Raw genomic sequence first — 18,189 nt, 5'->3', positions numbered from 1 at the left:
CCCTTTCGGTTTATTCTACAACGTACACGTGCGCTTTTTAAGCGTAGAGCGTTCGCTAATGGTTTTGCAGGTCACTCATGAAACGCAAAATAAAGGTTATGAAAGTGCGCTGACTAAAGGTGGTGGAGACGGGCGCTGTATCGCTCACGCTTGCTGCCACTCTCCAGTAACGATCGGACGCCACCTGAGCCTGAACCTTATTATATCGCAACAGTACTGTTAAAACGATACTAAATACAGACTTAAAACGGTTCAAGGGCCTGCTGCTTGAACTGGTGTAGCATTCTTTCAAAACTCTACATAAACTTCAAGAATTCTTTTTTTTAGGATTTGTGTTGAAAAACCAAGACCCATATTTTACTTCATTGTGTTTGGCGCGATAATCGCGGTGACGATGACGTCAGTTTAACGTTAAAAGTTTAACATTATTTTCGTGTATTTAACCAATGATATGCCGAAAACGTTTTTCCACAAGTTCTCGTATTTTGTATTGATATAACTTTAGAACGATGTAATAATCGCTATTGGCAAACATCTTAAACGCGCCTTAGTAGAGATGGTCAAGCTCGATGACATTTTGGGAAACTCCTGGGGGGAAACACTCAGATGGAGGCACTTCCACATTTCTGCTTGTGTTCTTTTGGGCTTTCCACTACTAAGGTCACAATTAGAAGAGCATTATTTCTTTATGCGAAAAGAACAGTATGAAAAGGGTATTAAAATCTCATTTCTCTTAGGTGTTCGAACAAACATTGTTGTCGGGTTTTTCAGGCGGACGCCGTGCGATACCTCAAGCACGTTGTCGATGGTCTGGGCAGGGAGCGCTTCGCAACGATGGTTGACTTGGCGTTGCGGGTCGACAAAGCACTGCAGTCCGATTTGTGCTGCACGGAAGGCCTCGACAGCGCCTGGGTGCAGGTGACAGACCTGGACGTGTTCAGCTGGTATATTAAAGGCAATCAGTGGTGGAATGCCTTCGTCCGCTATCTGTGGAAAACGGAACCAGCGGAAGACTGGCAGAAGCGCCTCGTGGTCACAGGATACAACCAGATTAAGAACGCTTTCGCAACGCTCGAACAACATTCTGACGTCGCGCTGCTCTACTTGTACCTGCTGGCTTCAGCCGAGGTAAGAACACCTGCGCGCATTTAGCCGATAAACAAGCCTTTGGTTACGAAGATGCTCAAATTTTCATTACGTAGTGTGGAGAGAATACGATGGGACGCTTGACCTAAGGCTAGAAATTAAACTCTGCGTAAAGGTTGCTGCCAGCGAATGGCGTCGGAGTTGGCACCCCACTTAATAAACATCATAATTAAACACTTCCATAGCGCTGTACAGATTGAAACGTTACCATTGGAGCGGCACCCATGTTTTAACATGAGACGATCCAGGAGGCATGTAAACGCTTCGGTGCGCCACTAGTTATACCAAAGTAGTCCATGCCTGTGCTTTAGTGTAATAGCATTATGCAGGTCAAACTTTGACGTTCGACGATGTGGATATGTTTTACCTTGGCAGAGCGACTGGCGGGCTGACGGTGCTAGAGTGGGAAAGGAGCCGCGCCGGAACGCGTGGTGTTGCGTAGAAGGGAAGATAGGAGGCGCTGCGGTGGATGTACAACTATGTGGCAAGTGGATTGGAGTGCGTAGTGCTCTCCTTAACACTGGCCAGATTAGAGATAGTTGTAACAAAAGGATACAAACAGGGTGCATATTTGCTGTATGTGCACCATGTGGGAAAGCGAAAAAAAAAGCATGCATGAGCTGTTGTGTCTCAGCGGACGATAAGAAGCTTTTGAGACTCGTAGGAAGCAGCAGTAGACCATCATATAACAACTCGCGTAATGCGTAATAGCGTGAAAATGAAGTCATTGGCATGATGAGAGAGAGAAAGAACTTTATTTAGTCGCCTGCAGAACGACACCATGACTAAATGGCGCCGCGACGCGGGCCCTGACGTCTTCTCAGCGGGTGGTCTCTACTCAACTCCAGCGCGTGTTACTCCCGCGGTCGGTCGCCCTGAGGGGCAACGTTCCGTCGGTTTCGCTCGGACTTTGTCTTTCAAGATTCGCCGAGACCTGCTGGACGGCCCAGGTTTGGTTTTCGTGGGCGTAGCATTCCGCCGCAGCCGCGAGTCGCGGCGGAATCGTTGTACTTGTCGAAGCTTCCTCGGGGTACTTGGGGCAATTCCATAGGATGTGCGTCAGGGTGGCCCTCTCCCGCATGCACACGCGGCACACATCACTCACATATACTTTCGGGTACAGATGATTCATTAACACTGGGGTGGGTAAGGAACCAGTTTGTAATTGTCTGTACCGCACCGCCTCGGCCCGGCTCAGCCCCGGGTGCGGGGGTGGGAAAGTCCTTCGAGCCAGGCGGTGAAACTCTGTAAGTTCGTTGAACGTCGTCATGCGGTCCTTTGCACTACACCACGTTGGACGCTCGGTTGCAGCGGCGCGGTTGGTTAGCGCTCGCGCTACAGCGTGTGCCGTCTCGTTGTGGTTATCGTGCTTCCCCGACGCATCGTAGCCCGCGTGCGCCGGGAACCACTTGATTTTAGCATACCTATTCTCTCGTTGCAGGTCAGCCGAGCACAGAACGCGCACAGCCTCACCACACACTTTGCCCTTGGCATAATTCTGCACTGCACTTCGCGAATCACACAACACCGTTTGTCACTCGGGGTCGGCAATGGCCAGGGCAATGGCCACCCCCTCCACCTGACACGCTTCGCGGCCTGGTAAGCTCGCCGGTGCCCTCGTCGCGCCGGACGACGCCTCGATGACGGTAGCTACGAACGCCTCGCTGTCTCCCTGGTATTCTACCGCATCGACGAACCTTGCGTGCCCGTCCTTGGCGTGAAAGTCGATAAGGACCTTGGCCCTCGCCGCTCTTCGCTCCTTGTTAAACTCCGGGTTCATGTTTCTCGGGATGAGGTCTACCCGAATCCGGCGACGGGTCCCGTCCGGGACAGGAACGTCGCTACTCGTCTTTTTCGCCCAGGGCGTGAAGCCCAAGCATTGAAGTATGCGCCTGCCGGCTTCTGTCATAGAGAGCCGCTCCAGCTGGGCGGTCCGTTGCGCTTCCACAATTTCCTCGAGGGTATTGTGTACCCCCAGGCTCAGGAGCTTGTTGGTGTTCGTACACTCGAATAGTCCGAGCGCCGCCTTGTAAGCTCGGCGAATCAGGGCGTTGATCTTATTCTTTTCACACTGCATCAAGTTGTGGAAGGCTGCAACGTAGGTGACATGGCTGATTACGAAGGAGTGCACAAGCCGAATCAAGCTTTCCTCCTCCATCGCGGTCTTGCGGTTGGCGACCCGTCTGATTAGACGTATTGCGTTGGTAATCTTGGCTGTAAGGCGGGAAATGGTCTCGCCGTTGACCCGTCGCTTCTCTATAATCGCTACTCGAAGGACCCGCCATTATAGCGAACACTCATTACAGCCTATATTTGCTAAAACAAACTCATTGAAGTGCAGTTTCTTTCCTCAAACAATAGCTGATTGGAACGCGCTTCCTGAATCGGTTTTTTGCTCTCCTGATGTGGAACAGGCCCTTCAAACTTTGTTTCTTCAGTAGAAAGGAAACAATTTTCTTATGACAAATTTCAATGTTCATTGCCTTCGTTTCTGCTCTGTCATCTTTTAATTTTTGATTCTGTTGTATGTCACATGCAATGTAATTTTCTGTCGTCTTTTTTTTTCATCTACGTGCTGTTATGATTTGTGTTTTCATGCCCCTCCTGCTTGGACCAATCTGGCCTGCAGTATTGTGAAATAAATGAATAAATGCCGACCACCCGGATTTTGTCGACCTCCGGTATCACTTGGAATGGAATGTTGGAATGATAAGACCTTACTCATACTCTCCAGAAGAGGCTAAGGACCGCGCAAAGAACTGCTGAACACTCTCGAAGCGTATATACCCTTGACGAGCACTATGTGCGAATTCGTTGACACTTTCGTCGATGATTCAATTTCGAGATAGCGTGACCTATACTTAACCTGGCTTTCTTAGGTGCTACAGTATGACTACCGGAAGCGTGTGCTCCAGAGCGACAATGAGGACTCCGGTGTGGTGTACGCCTGCATGGAAGCAACACGGCGAGTCCTCTCTCCATCGTGGCCCTACGTCATCGCCGATGTCTCTGGCTACGCACACGTCACAGTCGCTGTCGGGTAAGGCGTTGCTTCTATGCCGTGTGCGCAGTCAGCCGTCACAGCAATGTCGGTGACGTTTCTATCATGAGGCAAGCTCTTCTGCATATATTGTTCGTGTGTCGAAACCCCTGCGAGTGGTGGCTGTGTTGCTAACCAAAGAGAGAGAGAGAAAGAGAGAGAGAGACAAACATCATAAGATGCTATAGAAACGCTTAGCTAAACTATAAAACGACTGCCCTGGAACGACAATGTCTTAAGTAGGTGGACGTTCGTAATCACCGCGAGATTCGTTTGAGCATGCTCAGCGCTGATGCTTCGTTTCTTCGTTCTCATCACGTGCTCACTCGAGCCTCGGCTCATGACACTTTGACAGAATACCAACGTCGCAAGCTTTTTTTTACCGTATCGTTCACTTCGCTTAACTCTATCAAGTATGCAATATTGTCGTCATTCACCGCACCCTCAGTACAGCTGTCACATAAGCGATCACTTAACATTAAACAACGAGTATTTCGTCTGCCTAGCTTAATTAAATAAATAAATAACTATTATATAATATTATTCAGTAATATACATAAATATTTCTTGAACTTCATTTCTCCACAGAAGCCGTAATATGGCGGAAACTCCAAACAAACACAAATTCACACTTGAGTATCTACCACGTCATACACCCTGCGCTGTATTCCTATAAACGCCCACACCGCGATCAATGCGCAACGCTTTTCCTCGTGGTGTGGGCTTGCACAAGCGCACCAGACCTCGCCCCCATAACACACTCCACCACACGGCAATGGGAGGCAGCGCTGTCCAGCTCCCTCTTGATGGACCAGCCCAACTTGGTCAACCGAGCGAGAAGGGCAGCTAAGGCCGCTGTACTCCTGCGCTAAAGGGACCACCCACTGCAGAGCGGAGGCGCTACGTGTAATCGTGTGCTCTTTTGTATGAAGTTTATTCTCTCTCTCTCTCGCTCCCTCTACAGAGAAGAGGTGCGGGTGCTGTAATTTGTGTTTTCTGCAGTTAACGACTAGCCTATCATATAGAGAAAAAAAGTCTGAAAGCAGTATTTAAACGGAGCGATCTCGTTCTATTCATTTATATATACGGCGTTAGTTTCTTCGTTTCTGGGAGTGGCTTATGGCGGCAATAACAGAGACGCGCCTTCGTGCGAGCCAATGACGAAAGGCTCAAATAATGCTCACCAGAAAGAATTGTTAGGAAATACGGCGCCACATTATGTGAAGCTTCTCTTCCTTTTTCCATACACTCCGGTCTTCTTGAAAGCCTTGCATGATGCTGTCTTTGTCGCAGCGTGTACCGTGAGCTAAGGAATTAATAAAATAAAATAAAAATAATTATTATTTACTAAGTCCATTGGGAACACAAGGTATTGGGGTAACTTGGGCACCTGGGGTACCTCAGGCGCACCTAATGGGAGTACATGAGCGCGTTTACGTTCCGCCCGTACAGTAATGCGTCCAGCGCCACGTCCGAGTGGAAAACCCGCGATTCGTATCAAACCTGCTCAGCAACAAAAGCATGCCGTTTGACTTTCCGTGATATGAGCAAATGCCATCAAAACTTTAGTGTCAATCATTTCTGGCACAGAGACTCGTGCAACAGCTCTTCCCGGAAACAGTTATAAATGAACGATCGATTTATGATCTAAGCACACGGTACGTTCACGTGCTCCATCCTAACCGCAGTGCTGCAGACTACATGGTCTAGCGAGCGGAGGCAGCATGTTTGCAGGCAACGTTAAGCATTCGAGTTGCCCTGTAGTCACCGCTTATCTCGAGCCGAGAGTTTCCACATTCTGCAAAGTTTTACAACCAGCACACCGTGCGTAAGTGTTCGTATATGGTGAGTAAGGTCCGTGAAGTGTGTGTTCTGACGCTCACTGCGCAATGGGAAAGACTTTTCGTACTCTGTTCAAGCCACCTATGAAAAGGACGCGTCTGTTTCTGTTGAAAGTGTACTCTCATGTTCGTCGTTTGTCGTCCAAGGAGCGCGTCGAGTGGGCAACAGCTAGCTGTCCGAGACCGCTATTTTGGTCTGACGAAAACCTGGCGTCGGCAGCGCTTGTACGAATTTGAAGAAGTACCTGAAGTGCCATCTGGCCAGTGCGTGGTGCCCTGTTCATGAGCCCATTTCTAGCGCCATCTATAACCAGAGGATGGCAGTCGAAAGAACAGCAACAAATTAAGTGCACGTGACCTTGTAGATACACATTTTTTTGTGAGTTCCTTTATTTCACAAACTCTCTTGTGATATCCCTCAGGTGCGCTTTGATCTAATTTGCCTATACCATTTTACACTTCTTCATGCAACGAACGCAGTAATAAAGTAAGAATTACCACAAGTTGAACAAAGGCTTACTTCTGGTAATTTGTCTCAGAGACTAACGAGAACTAAAATCGTCTTCGCCGATGAACCATTTCCATGCAAGACATTATCCGTTATAGCGCGTTATTAGCCAACAGCGAGTATTTTATCTGTTCCTGTGCTTCCGAATGAATTCTGGGGTTTTACGTGCCAAAACAATGATTTGGTTATGAGGCACGCCGTAGTGGGAGACTCCAGATTAATTTTGACCGCCAGGGTGTCTTTAATGTACCCCCAATGCAAGGGTGCTTTTGCATTTCGTGCCCAATGAAATGCGGTCGGGATTTGATCCCGTGACCTCGTGCTAAGCAGCGCAATACCATAGCCGCTAAGCCACAGCGACGGGTACCGTGCTTCCGAGATGCACCGCTCTCGTTGGTAATGCCTTCGAGAGTTCAGGGTAGTTAGTGATCAAATAAATGGCATGAAATTACAATTTGCGTCGCTGGATACCTGTGCAGGGACATGTACGAACAGCTCCTCTCGTTGAGCAATGAGAGTCCCTACTCGACGTCCATGGACAACGTGACCCGTTTCCGCGCCAATAGCCAGATGAGCGTGCTGACGCTTGACGCCTTCCCTGCTTTCGTGCCTATCAAAGGGGTCGACATCATAAGATTCAGCAACGGTAAGCACTCGTAAAGAGGAGGAAAGCTCAATATTGCGCTGACGACACAATCGCCGACAGGTATACCCGAGTAGGTAACAGTGCCTCGTCGGACAGGGAGGCACAGGAGAGGCCTGCGAATTGTGCCGCTTGTGTTCCCAGCAGTGCTGCTGTACTGCAACAGCAACTAAATGCTGGGTACTGTGGACATTATGTGTTGGCGTAGATAGATTTTCCTAGACAAACGGCATCAACACCAACCTTACCGTTTAGCCCTAATTCTAGCGGAAACACGCAAACGCAAATTCGATTTAAGCCTTTAAATATCGTGTTATTATGTCATCTCGCCGCAGGGATAATTGTTGTTGTACACTGAAAGATGAACCAATGATATGAGTACATGATGGAAAATGATACCACCAAACAGAATTGTATAAGTTTAATGAAAAGTAAGCACATATTTGAGACTGTCTCACCTCACACTAGCGCTATCAGCTTTTCTTCACTGTTTTGAACAAACATTCCGATAAAAGGTCTAAAGCACAGAAAGAAGTCATTTTGAAATCTTTGTGGCAGCGCTAACCACATGTTTGTACACCAGGCTGCTGAAGGAAATTATGCTGTATAAAGTATACGGGAAGCAGTCCCTAACGCTTGCGAACTCCATCTTGTATAATCGTATTCACAAAAGAACAATTGATGTTAATGATCAATCGCACCCTAGGGACACTTGTTCAGTGACATTCAAATATCTTCCGCCTAAGCAGATTCCCTTACTCCATCATGAAATAATGCTTACCCTACGAGGTTCAAATCATCCTTACGGCCCTAGCAGTCGCTGGGTTGGTGTCATAAGGCAGTCTCTTTAATAGCCCGGTGAGAAATGCCAGGTAAACGCTCCTCGTGTGAATTAATTGATTACAATAATTACAGCCTCAATTGCGGAGAAATCTAAGGGTAAAATAAGCTGCATAGTGAAAGCGCACTGACGAAAAACATGGTAGCGCCTCAAGTCGTAGTTCACCTCCCATAAAATTAAATAAACAGAGCGAGTGCCTCCGCAAAGTGCATAAAGAGAATTTCAAACAAAAAATTATGGGTTTTTACGTGCCAAAACCACTTTCTGATTATGAGGCACGCCGTAGTGGAGGACTCCGGAAATTTCGACCACCTGGGGTTCTTTAACGTGCACCTAAATCTAAGTACACGGGTGTTTTCGCATTTCGCCCCCATCGAAATGCGGCCGCCATGGCCGGGATTCGATCCCGCGACCTCGTGCTTAGCAGCCTAAAATTTCAAACAAGCCGAGAAGATCAGTGGTGCGGAAGAACTCTTAGAAAGGCATTTGAGAACATAGGTATGTCCTCACGCTACAGAATTTCCTGTTGTACTTTGCAGAATCTTTGGTAAAAATAAAATAAGCACTCGTGTATGATTGAACGAAACAAAACGTATAATTGACGTCTCGGGGCCCCTATGGGTCCTTTGTTCACATTGAAGAGCAAGGCGACGGAGTCCAGTTACTCGCTAGGTAGCACAAAATGCCTGCCTGTGTATATCTTGGGAAGAATATACACCGCGTCCGGTCGCGCGTCCGGTCGCGTGTGCGGTCGACCGCATGCGTGAAGACTCTAATAGCTGACTGATATAGCTGGTCTGTTGTGATTCCATCACCAAAATATCAGTCAGTGATGCCGTTAGCAGAAATATTATGCTCCGCCAAAGCGATGGAGCATGCGCTGGCCTTCCTGCCGTCGTTCTTGGGCGGGTTAATTCTTCTTTAATATCTTCTAGTTTCGTCCATACAGAGCGAGTCGTAATCCTCGCAGTCTTTCGCCAGTAGGTGCTGTGGTCTTAGTTTTTGTTGGCACGAAGGCAATGCCTACCACGTATTTACCGAAGATTCTCTGAAGTGCCTCCTCGATTCTTTGCATGTATAGGAAATGGCCGCGCGCCTATATATGCGTCTCTTTTCTCCTGTACCGTCTCATGGTCAGGTACTCAAGACGAGAGACCTTGCGTCACTTTAATTTCGCACAGAATTAACAGAATCGCAGCAGAATCATTTACTCTCGCATCCGTGTTTGAGGGTAGCGAACCTAATTTCGAACCCCGTCGCCATCTTCTGGTGGGGCCTATTCAAGGACTGCCGGTCTGATGACGCTGTACTTGATGAAAACCACACGACGCGCAAGCATTGACAGCAAACCTGCACAAAAAGAAGAGAGAGAGAGAGAGAGACTGATCTCATATGAGAGGGTCGGGGAGGGGCGTCTGTTCTGCCGGTTGCCCCAGTTCCAGGCAAACGATGGCTGCAACCTATAGCGATGCAAATTCTGGTCAATTCTAATACGCACATTTTATTATACAGACTCTAACTACTACCTCAATTAAAATTTATGCGGTGGTATACAGCGCGGTCGCATAACCTTGAGCGAGCTCCTGTACGTCTGAAAGTTCTTTTGTACTCTTAGATTTCAGACTTCAAGGCACCTTCGGTTCCGACTACTTGCGGCTTCTCGGTATGTCCCAGTCGGTGGTGCGTGATAGGGAGCAGCCTGCCGGTCTGGACCGCCTCACCGATGACCAGTCGAAAGGCGTCCTGGAATTCTCCCTCCTCACCCGAAGCCTGGTGGTGCCGACTGCTTACACCCTTTCACCAGTTTTCTACGAACAAGACGTTCCCGAAAGCTTGAACTACGGCACGCTTGGAAGTTTAATTGCGAAGGAGATGTCCGAGGTGAGTACGCATACACTCCATAATACGTTCACACGCTTTGGAGTGCATCTTGTTCCCAAACTAACACTGTAACCTGTCTTGCTTACATCTCGTCTTTATTGCGATAGCAAATATATGGACACTCCAGGCGCATTTTTGCCGTCGCCGTGACGTTCCAAGGGCGATAGCACCATCGCTTTGCGTCGTATGCTGTATGTGCAAGTGGAAGCACGCGACGGAATCCGACGATCACGGCAGAATCGCCGCCGAATCGCGTGCGCAAAGCAGGAAATCCGAGAGCAAACGCCTCTTCTTCCGATACGCGATAGGACATGGAGGATGGGAAACAGGGAGGCGGGGCGGCGTTGTGCTCCGACCGCAAATGCGTACTCCTGCATTCACCTTGTTCACGTTTTGCTCATCGTCTTGAATTTCCATCTCCCGCATTTCCCGTCTTTTCTCATAAAATTTAGTGAACCCGGCTACCCGTTTCAACCTACGATTTGCGATTCCTCGTTTCGCAGTCTTAAGCCTTTGGTCATAAAACGTATCACGTCTGTAATGGTGCTGAGTTTACGGTCATGCCTTTTTTTTTTTCACGGTATATGAAGTTAGTTATAATGGTTTCAATGAAATACAGCGCGCAATTGACTGTATTTTCGTAATGCATACATGCGCTCGCTTTTATTATGTCCTTGAGTTGAGGTTGTAGAAAGGCTGAGTTTAGCGCTTAGGCCATCACATGATTCGCCCTCGCTTTGCTTGTTTTCCTGTTGTGACGTATGAGAACGTACTACGATGCTTTATGTATAGCTTCCTGTATAATAACGGAATTTGATGAACGCATTATGGAAATTATAGTTCAAGAACACTTAGTACATCTTTCCAGTTTTTGTAAAACCTTTCCTTGTTATTGTGAATGCCTTCTCGACCTATAGTTACATTGGTTCGCCTCACTTTTACTACCTGATCCTTACTCAGAACCTAGCAATCTAAGCGGCCCTCATTTACTAACCTCTACACTATAGTAGCTACTCTCTTCGTTTATTTGTTTTAATCGTCCGCAATTCACATGCCGTCGCAGCAATTCCCGAATTTGTTGTAAGCTAAATGAGGAGAGCGCGCGTCTCTGCCCAGAAGTAAAATCTCAATGGACGTTGAAAGACAAAGTATGTGGTTGTATATAATAAAGCACTTTAATTATATTGCACCGACATTGAATCCACAGTATTCACGACGTTTTCCTGACATGCAGATGGTAGCGCCTGGCAGCCCTGCCATCACTACAGACGCCGCGACGGAAGCGTCAGGTGAATGGTGGACCGAAGCTTCTAGGAGGTCTCTCAACAAGTGAGTATCAATCCCTGCTCCATAGCGCATACGTCAACACTTTCATTGCTCTGTGTGGCTGAACACGCCTTAGATTTACCGATTTGTTTTCCCGTTTGCCTCTGGATCGATGTCATCTTATCGTATGATGTGAAGCGACGTGGTCTATGTATACCTCGTATCAAGATAACTCGAGTATAAATATAACATAATGTAGCATGAACGAATATAGCTAAACTGCGATTACCTCGTATAACTTCACTGTGGTTGGGCGTTCACAATGGCTTCGGATGGGCACTGAGCCATAGAGTCAGTATACTATAGATGTTGCAAGCAGGGATAAGCTGCCTCAGAAAGGCTGCCAACGTTTCGACAGGAGGACCTATCTTCCTCAACGGCGGCCTTGTCATCCTCGGCAGGTTAGTTCGCAGCAGCGCTGGGCAGTGTCGAAGGTACATGTATCTCAGCTATACTATCGCAGATACTCTTGGGTATCTGTATCATAATAACGTCTGGCAAGACGTGTATCAGTATCTATATTTCCGATAGATGAAAATCTATCGTGTATCTTAAGATGCAAGATACTGGCTATCGTAACATCACCGCGCGAAACTGTAAACCTTGGCTAAACGCCGCTTCTCAAGCTGATACTGCTGATACTAAGCCACCTGAATAAAACTAAAAGCAGGTACATCCTTTTATCTTTATACCAGAGCCCTCCAGCGAGGGCAGGGGATGATGTCTGCGCGTCCGTATTGGTGGAGCAGAGTCACGTGGTGGCGCTCGCGCCATCTCGACAAAAACAAGCGCACCAACACCTGCGGGCTGCTGACCTTTTATTTTCTAGATTTTTTTTTTCGATTTAGTTGCGCCGGTGCCATGACACTTGCTCGTAGCCACCGTACTGTGTTGCGTACGCCAATGCTTGCGGCGTCTTTCGCGCAAATTCTGATGCCCCTATACTGTCGTTATCAAAGTTTCTCTTGAATGGTGCCTTGTTACGAAGGCTGAAGAATGCAAGAATGGGGTTCGTTTGCGCATGGTGACTTTCACACAGTGCGTCGGAACGAAACAAAAACAAATATGAAAAATATTTTTTTGACTGGAACGAAAACGTAATCGAAAGGCTATTTATTATATTGTGTCAGAGTGAAACCGAAATATTTTTTATCGGTTTTCGGTTCAAGAGGAAAGTCGGTGATACGAAACAACCGAGGTCAGGTACGTATCTCAGGCAGGGATAGTGCGAACGATATCCCGGTGAGCGCTCCACCAATCTAAGCCTGTAGTAGGCAAACGACAAACAACGGAGGCGCACAAAAACAAAGCTCCCAGTTCAGCAAGTTTGGTACAAGCGATTGGTGACGCAACCCGCCGCCCCGTTCCAAAGGGTACGCTAATAGTATCCATCCATACTGTCACTAGGTGCACTAGCAGATCAGCATCACAGCAAAACCCAGGGATTGCGCGCAGCAGAGTTTACCGTTTCGTTTATGTTTGTTTAAGTTGGTTTTATCGGAACAGCGGTCTCGCATTTCGGCGAGTATATACTCGATGACGTGCTGCTTCTGAGATGTTCCCGCTGCCTTAGCTCAAGGCACTACGCGTGATCTCAGAGCTCGTCATTCACTTATTGAGAAAAAAATTATACTTTGCATGCAAACAAAGCCGTTATGAACCGTTACGCTTATTTTTTTTTATATACACCGGTACAGAACTCTTTGCGGTGGAAAGAAACTAAAATCAGAACTAAATACATTTCGTTATAACACCCTGCAAGTTTGACACATTGTTTCTGAATTAAAATATTATACTTTGAGCAACGAAAAGAGAAAGTTTCGTATAGTAATAGACATTTCATTCAGCTGAAACAAGGTTGGTCGGAGTTAAGAAATTTCCCAGCAAGCATCTTTATGCGTACGCGTTTGCTGCTACATTGTATAGATATATAGTTAGAAATTTGCGAATGTATCGAAGTATCTCAAGATACAAATAGAAAGCATCGCATTGGAAACAATAATTGCGGTAGTATCTTGTATCTGTATTTCAAATACTTGTTGCCGAAGTATCTTGTATCGCATCATGATACAATTGCAAAGCATCTTTACCGAGCCCTGGTTAGCAATTTAGTAGGCCGACGTCACGTGCGGTGGTTGTCGGCGGCGGCTGGCTGTAAACAGGTTGAAAAGAAAATGAGTGCTGTCGCTTCATGTCGTTACAGGCGCGGTTTGTAAGACGAGGGGACAAGAACGGGAGAGCGGGAAGGCGGCAGGAATAAAATATGACATAGAAGGGTGTTGGGGGATCGAACAGTTAGGAAACCTTCAGCGAACAGAGCAGGCACAAAGTTGGACGAAAGAAATGGCAACCGCAAAAGCGCTGCCATGTTGCTAACTCTCATTTTTGGCAACCAATATACTTATGGAAAATATGATGCGAAAACGCATTTACACGTAGCACGTCCCTATGGGCAAGGAGTAAAGTTCAATCCGTATGTTTTTCACAAAGATCCAATTGCATGTTATAAAATATCGATGTAACAGTTGCGTCAAAGGATACATTTGTAGGCACTTAACTAATGGCGCGACCATACTGCCATACTGATAGAAGCTAACATCTGTGTACAGGAAGGCGGGAATTTATGTCTGAAATTTAGCGTTGGGAAAAATCAGATGGTATGGTATTCAATGAAATCAGTGAATAGACAGTGTCAGTGCAAAGCAAGGAACTCCGATAAAATAACATAAATACCTTGATATATGAATAAACGAAGGCAACAGATATATGGAAACACAGTAAAAATAACAGCAAAGGGGAAGAGAAATGCAGCCATAATGAAACACAAAGCGCCATACCACGGAGCACCTCGTACCGCAATAGGTACGAGGTGCTCCGTGGTATGCGGAAAGGTGTAATGAATCCAGGACTTGCATTTCGAAATGCGGTTGCTTGCTTGAAGCCAGGGGTGCAGTCAGGACTGGATGGCAACCAGAGGTTAGTAGGACGCCTCGCATTGAGCGCTCACGGCAAGACTACAAATGAAGATGTGCAGGGTGATACGGGCTGGACAAATATCGAAGTGAGGGAAGCTCAGGGTAAAATTGATTATGAAGAAAGATTGAGGAATATGGAAGAAAGTAAATGGGCTGGGAGAGTGTTGAGGTACTTGTACAGAAAAAACATTGATTCACAGGGGAGCAAAATAACCAGGAAGCTTACCAGCAAGTATACGACCTGTATGGTAAGCAACATGGCCACAAACAATGTCAAGCGGAAAATCAGAGAGGCTGAGATAATCTCATGGGTGGCGGCAATGGAAAAGAAACCTGCTATAGTAAATACTTAAGAGGAAAAAACGAAAGCAGGGAAGAAACATTTTATGATAACTCAAAGGGAAGCTTATTACTTTTGGAAGCTAGACCAGGATGCCTTGAACAAGCACTTATAAAGTGAGACACAAAAGGAAGAAGCATGTGTTTGCTGCGGTAGAGCAAGCAAGCATGTTTTATTAGAATATGAAGATATCTGCCCAGTGGTTGATGTAGGCACCTGTGGCCTCCTTGAAGCCCTTGGGTTCAGCGATAGCAAGGAGAAAGTAAACATGTCCGTAATAGAGATTAGTAAGAGGTGAATGAAAGATTGGTGGAAGAAAAGCAGGGAAACGACAAACAACGGAGGCGTACAAAAACAAAGTTGCCAGTAGGGGTTCAGAAAGTTTGGTGATGGAAATTATTCTTCGGTTCTTTTTTTTTCTTTTATTTTTTCCCTTTTTTAACATGGGTAACATTTTGGGCAATACAATAACAGCTTGGTGGAAAAACGCGCCGCCCCGTTCCAACGGGGATGCTCGCAGCATCCATCCATCCGTCCATCCGAGCTCCGGATCACATTGATTGACTCGTAGAGTTAGTAAACTAACCCTGGGGGAAAATCAGCGCGAGAAAAGTGGCAACTGCAAAGGCGCTGACATGTTGCTACTTTTCATTTTGGTAACGCTAAAGATATAGAAAATACGGTGCATGAACAAGAATTTACACGTAGCGCGTACGTATGGACAATGCGTAAAGTTCATTCCGTATATTAATCACAAAGTTCCATGGCTCTTTATAAAATTTTACTGAAAAAGTTACAGTGCAGAAAGGGTATATTTGCTGGTGCTTCACTAGATGGCGTTACCGTACTGAGGAAGGCTCAGGATAGCGTTGATTGCGCATCTCTTCTGAATGTCATCTCGTCGTCTGCGTCTGCGCGCCTGCTCAGAGTAGCAACATGGCGGCTTCCTTGGGTTTCCCAATTTCGATGCGTGGACGCTATGAGTAGCTTTTCTTCTAAAGTTGGTTATATAACCTATATGCACTGAAACTGTTGTAAAATATTAGCGGGAAAATGGTTAGTCACTCTGTCAGCAGCCTTGAAGCGCTGTGCAATCGCCAGTCCAGCAGTAACATCTTTGACATTTCAAGGCTCATAAATGTAACCCCCTCCCTCTCCCTATGGCTCTACAAGAAAGGTAAAAAATGCGAGTAATGATGCTTGGGTGTGTACTTGAAGGACAGGCTCTGTCACGTCGACAAAAGACGGGTACTGGCACCTTTTGCTCAGAGATCCCGTTCTCTGCTTCTACAATACAATGCACGTATTTAATCGCAATGAAAGGAGTGCTCTCCGGGTGCGTTGAAAACCTCTGCCCATAAATGGAGACACAAGTCAAGTGGTGCACGCGCGCGCACTTTATCGACCAATGCGACGCATGTCCGCCTTCTAATCTGCGCAGCCGTGCCAGGAAGTGGTTCCCGAACTTTATTTACTATATGGACACTCCAGGGCAAATTTTGACTGTCGTCGTAGCTGTGATGTTTCTATATCATCCAAGAGCGATATATATTATGGTGCTCCGCGTTCCGTGGGCTATGTTTGCTAAAAGAAAGCCTGCGAAGTTTAGCACAAAAGAATAATGTCTGTATGTGCGCCTAGTGTTGGAGGTCACGTCATAAAGCGTGCGCCAGAGGCCTTTCAGTAAAAGCTGCAACTTCTTTTTGCTCGCGATAACATGTATTGCGTGGCAGTATCATATCACCTTGTCCTAGAGTCATTGCAAGCCTGTGGCGTAAAGGGCCGTACATTCTTACGCGAAACGATTAGCTGTCACTCAAGCGAACACAGCTGCACAGATTTGCCGTGAAATCCAGCACAATAATGGTTTGTTAGCTATCGGAAGTAACAGTCGATGGGGGACATTTCCCGCATAACGTAGAAGTGAACCCCAACGAGGCCTCCCTCCCTAGAAGCGGGCGATGCGTTATGTTCCCTCCTGGCGCAAGTGCTGCCGAAATTTGTGCTAACTCGCTTCTGCCATTACAGGACAATGCAGTGCTGGCAGCGTTTGGCCAACAGGACGGAACCGAACGGCAGCGGGGGCGGCAACAGCAGCAGCGCAACGGCGGAACTGGGCCTCCTCGAGCGTTCCCTGTTCGTGTGGAGCCGCGGTGCGCGCCTCGCCTTCGACGCGATGCGCAGGGTGGTGCAGCGTCGAGCCCTGCACTGGGCGCGCAGCGTTAGCGCAGCCCAGGAGCAGTGGCAGACGCAGCAGCGCGTCTTCTTCGCCCGCTTCTGCCTGCTCGCGTGCTCAGCGGCCTTCGACGGAAACGGGGCCAAACGAGGCGTGCTCTCTCCGCGGCTGCGCTGCATGCTGCCCCTGGCCAACATGCGCGAGTTCCATGCGGCTTACAACTGCACCCACATCAACGAGACCAGCTACTGCCCCAGCCTGTGATCAAAGGGGCATTTCGTTTGCGCTGCTTCGCTGGTTTCGACGGCGCTGTCTGATTATGTGAAACATTTTAGGTGTAGTGTGATCTGCTTCTGTTTGCTTTTATTTCGCCGCGGAACTTGCCCGACGAACGTCGTGTAACTCGCGCAGCATAAACTGGGGTCGCTCGACGCCAGCCGCGATCGTATATCCATAACGTGTCTCCTTTTGTAATAAAGATTTCCCGCGATTTTCGACTTGCCCCCCTTGGTGGGTGCGTGCCATGAATGTGGAACGTCATCGACCGAATAATAATTAAACAAAGTGGACTCGCTTATAGCAAAGCTTCCTTCGATCGCATAATAGTTTCCGTATTGCCGGCTACGGCGTACTTCTCTTCGTCACGGTGCGAAAACTAATGTTTTAAACAATGTTCTACAAAACCAGCAATATTGTTGAGTTCAGACATCCAGCATCTGCACTTCCCTGGAATTCTCGGTGGTGTCACCATGGCGACATGAAGTCACATTAACAAGGTTGCGGTACCGTATTCCGCAGGTATGTTTATTTGGACCAGGGTGGTTAGACGCAGTCTCTCCTCTGTCCTTTTTATAATCAACCGGAGATAAAAAGTTCGGCAGCATGTTACGCTCTTGGAGCACGTGAAGGCGAAAGCCCGCTGCACTATGGTGATGCACTATGTTATACGGTCGGAGGAGTCGGATTTCTTGCAAGGGATAACCAGCCGCAGTGCTAAGTAAACTTGTGGCAAGCCGCTGTTTGCGAGCTTCGGCTTCCTCTCTACGTTGCCGTCTCGCATCGTCGCTTTGCCTCATTCGCAGTTCGGCTTCTTGGGCTGGTTTTTGACGCTTAGTTGCGCCTTCGCGCGCTCGAATAACGGGGTCAGACTCGGGCTCCACGGGTCGTCCCAAAGGACACGGAATTGGCGACAATAGCCGGTGCGACTGCTACAATCACCAAGGCGGACAAAACCGCTGCAGAATACGACTAAAGCACCCATTACGTCAACGAGCCTACCGCCGACGTCGACTGCCACAGTGAATCTGTCTGCGCTTTTCAAGCCGAAGAGAGGCACTGAACAGCGTTCCGTAGATCTGTCGGTTCACGTCGTGCCGACGCACTATGCCGTCACGATTGCATTAAACGACGAGAACTTTATTCATTATACACGCTGGCACAATGCGTTGCGCACACGAAATGACAAATCGCGA

At 47.5% G+C, this 18,189-nt stretch overlaps 1 protein-coding gene across 1 annotated transcript; it reads left to right on the top strand.

Annotated features, from left to right (window-relative positions):
* Nucleotides 1-777: 777 nt before the first annotated feature.
* LOC126540854 (uncharacterized) lies at nucleotides 778-17,207 on the top strand. The gene is made up of 6 exons (XM_050187682.3): nucleotides 778-1,128; nucleotides 4,026-4,186; nucleotides 7,015-7,181; nucleotides 9,635-9,900; nucleotides 11,135-11,229; nucleotides 16,570-17,207. The coding sequence occupies exons 1-6, from the start codon at nucleotides 835-837 to the stop codon at nucleotides 16,979-16,981; spliced, it is 1,395 nt and encodes a 464-aa protein (XP_050043639.3). The 5' UTR covers nucleotides 778-834; the 3' UTR covers nucleotides 16,982-17,207.
* Nucleotides 17,208-18,189: the final 982 nt, after the last annotated feature.

This window comes from Dermacentor andersoni, chromosome 2 (genome assembly GCF_023375885.2).
Source record: "Dermacentor andersoni chromosome 2, qqDerAnde1_hic_scaffold, whole genome shotgun sequence".
In the NCBI taxonomy this organism is placed as follows: Eukaryota; Metazoa; Arthropoda; class Arachnida; order Ixodida; family Ixodidae; genus Dermacentor; species Dermacentor andersoni.
The sequence above is the reverse complement of the archived record's forward strand: the minus strand, read 5'-3'. Positions and strand labels throughout refer to the sequence as shown.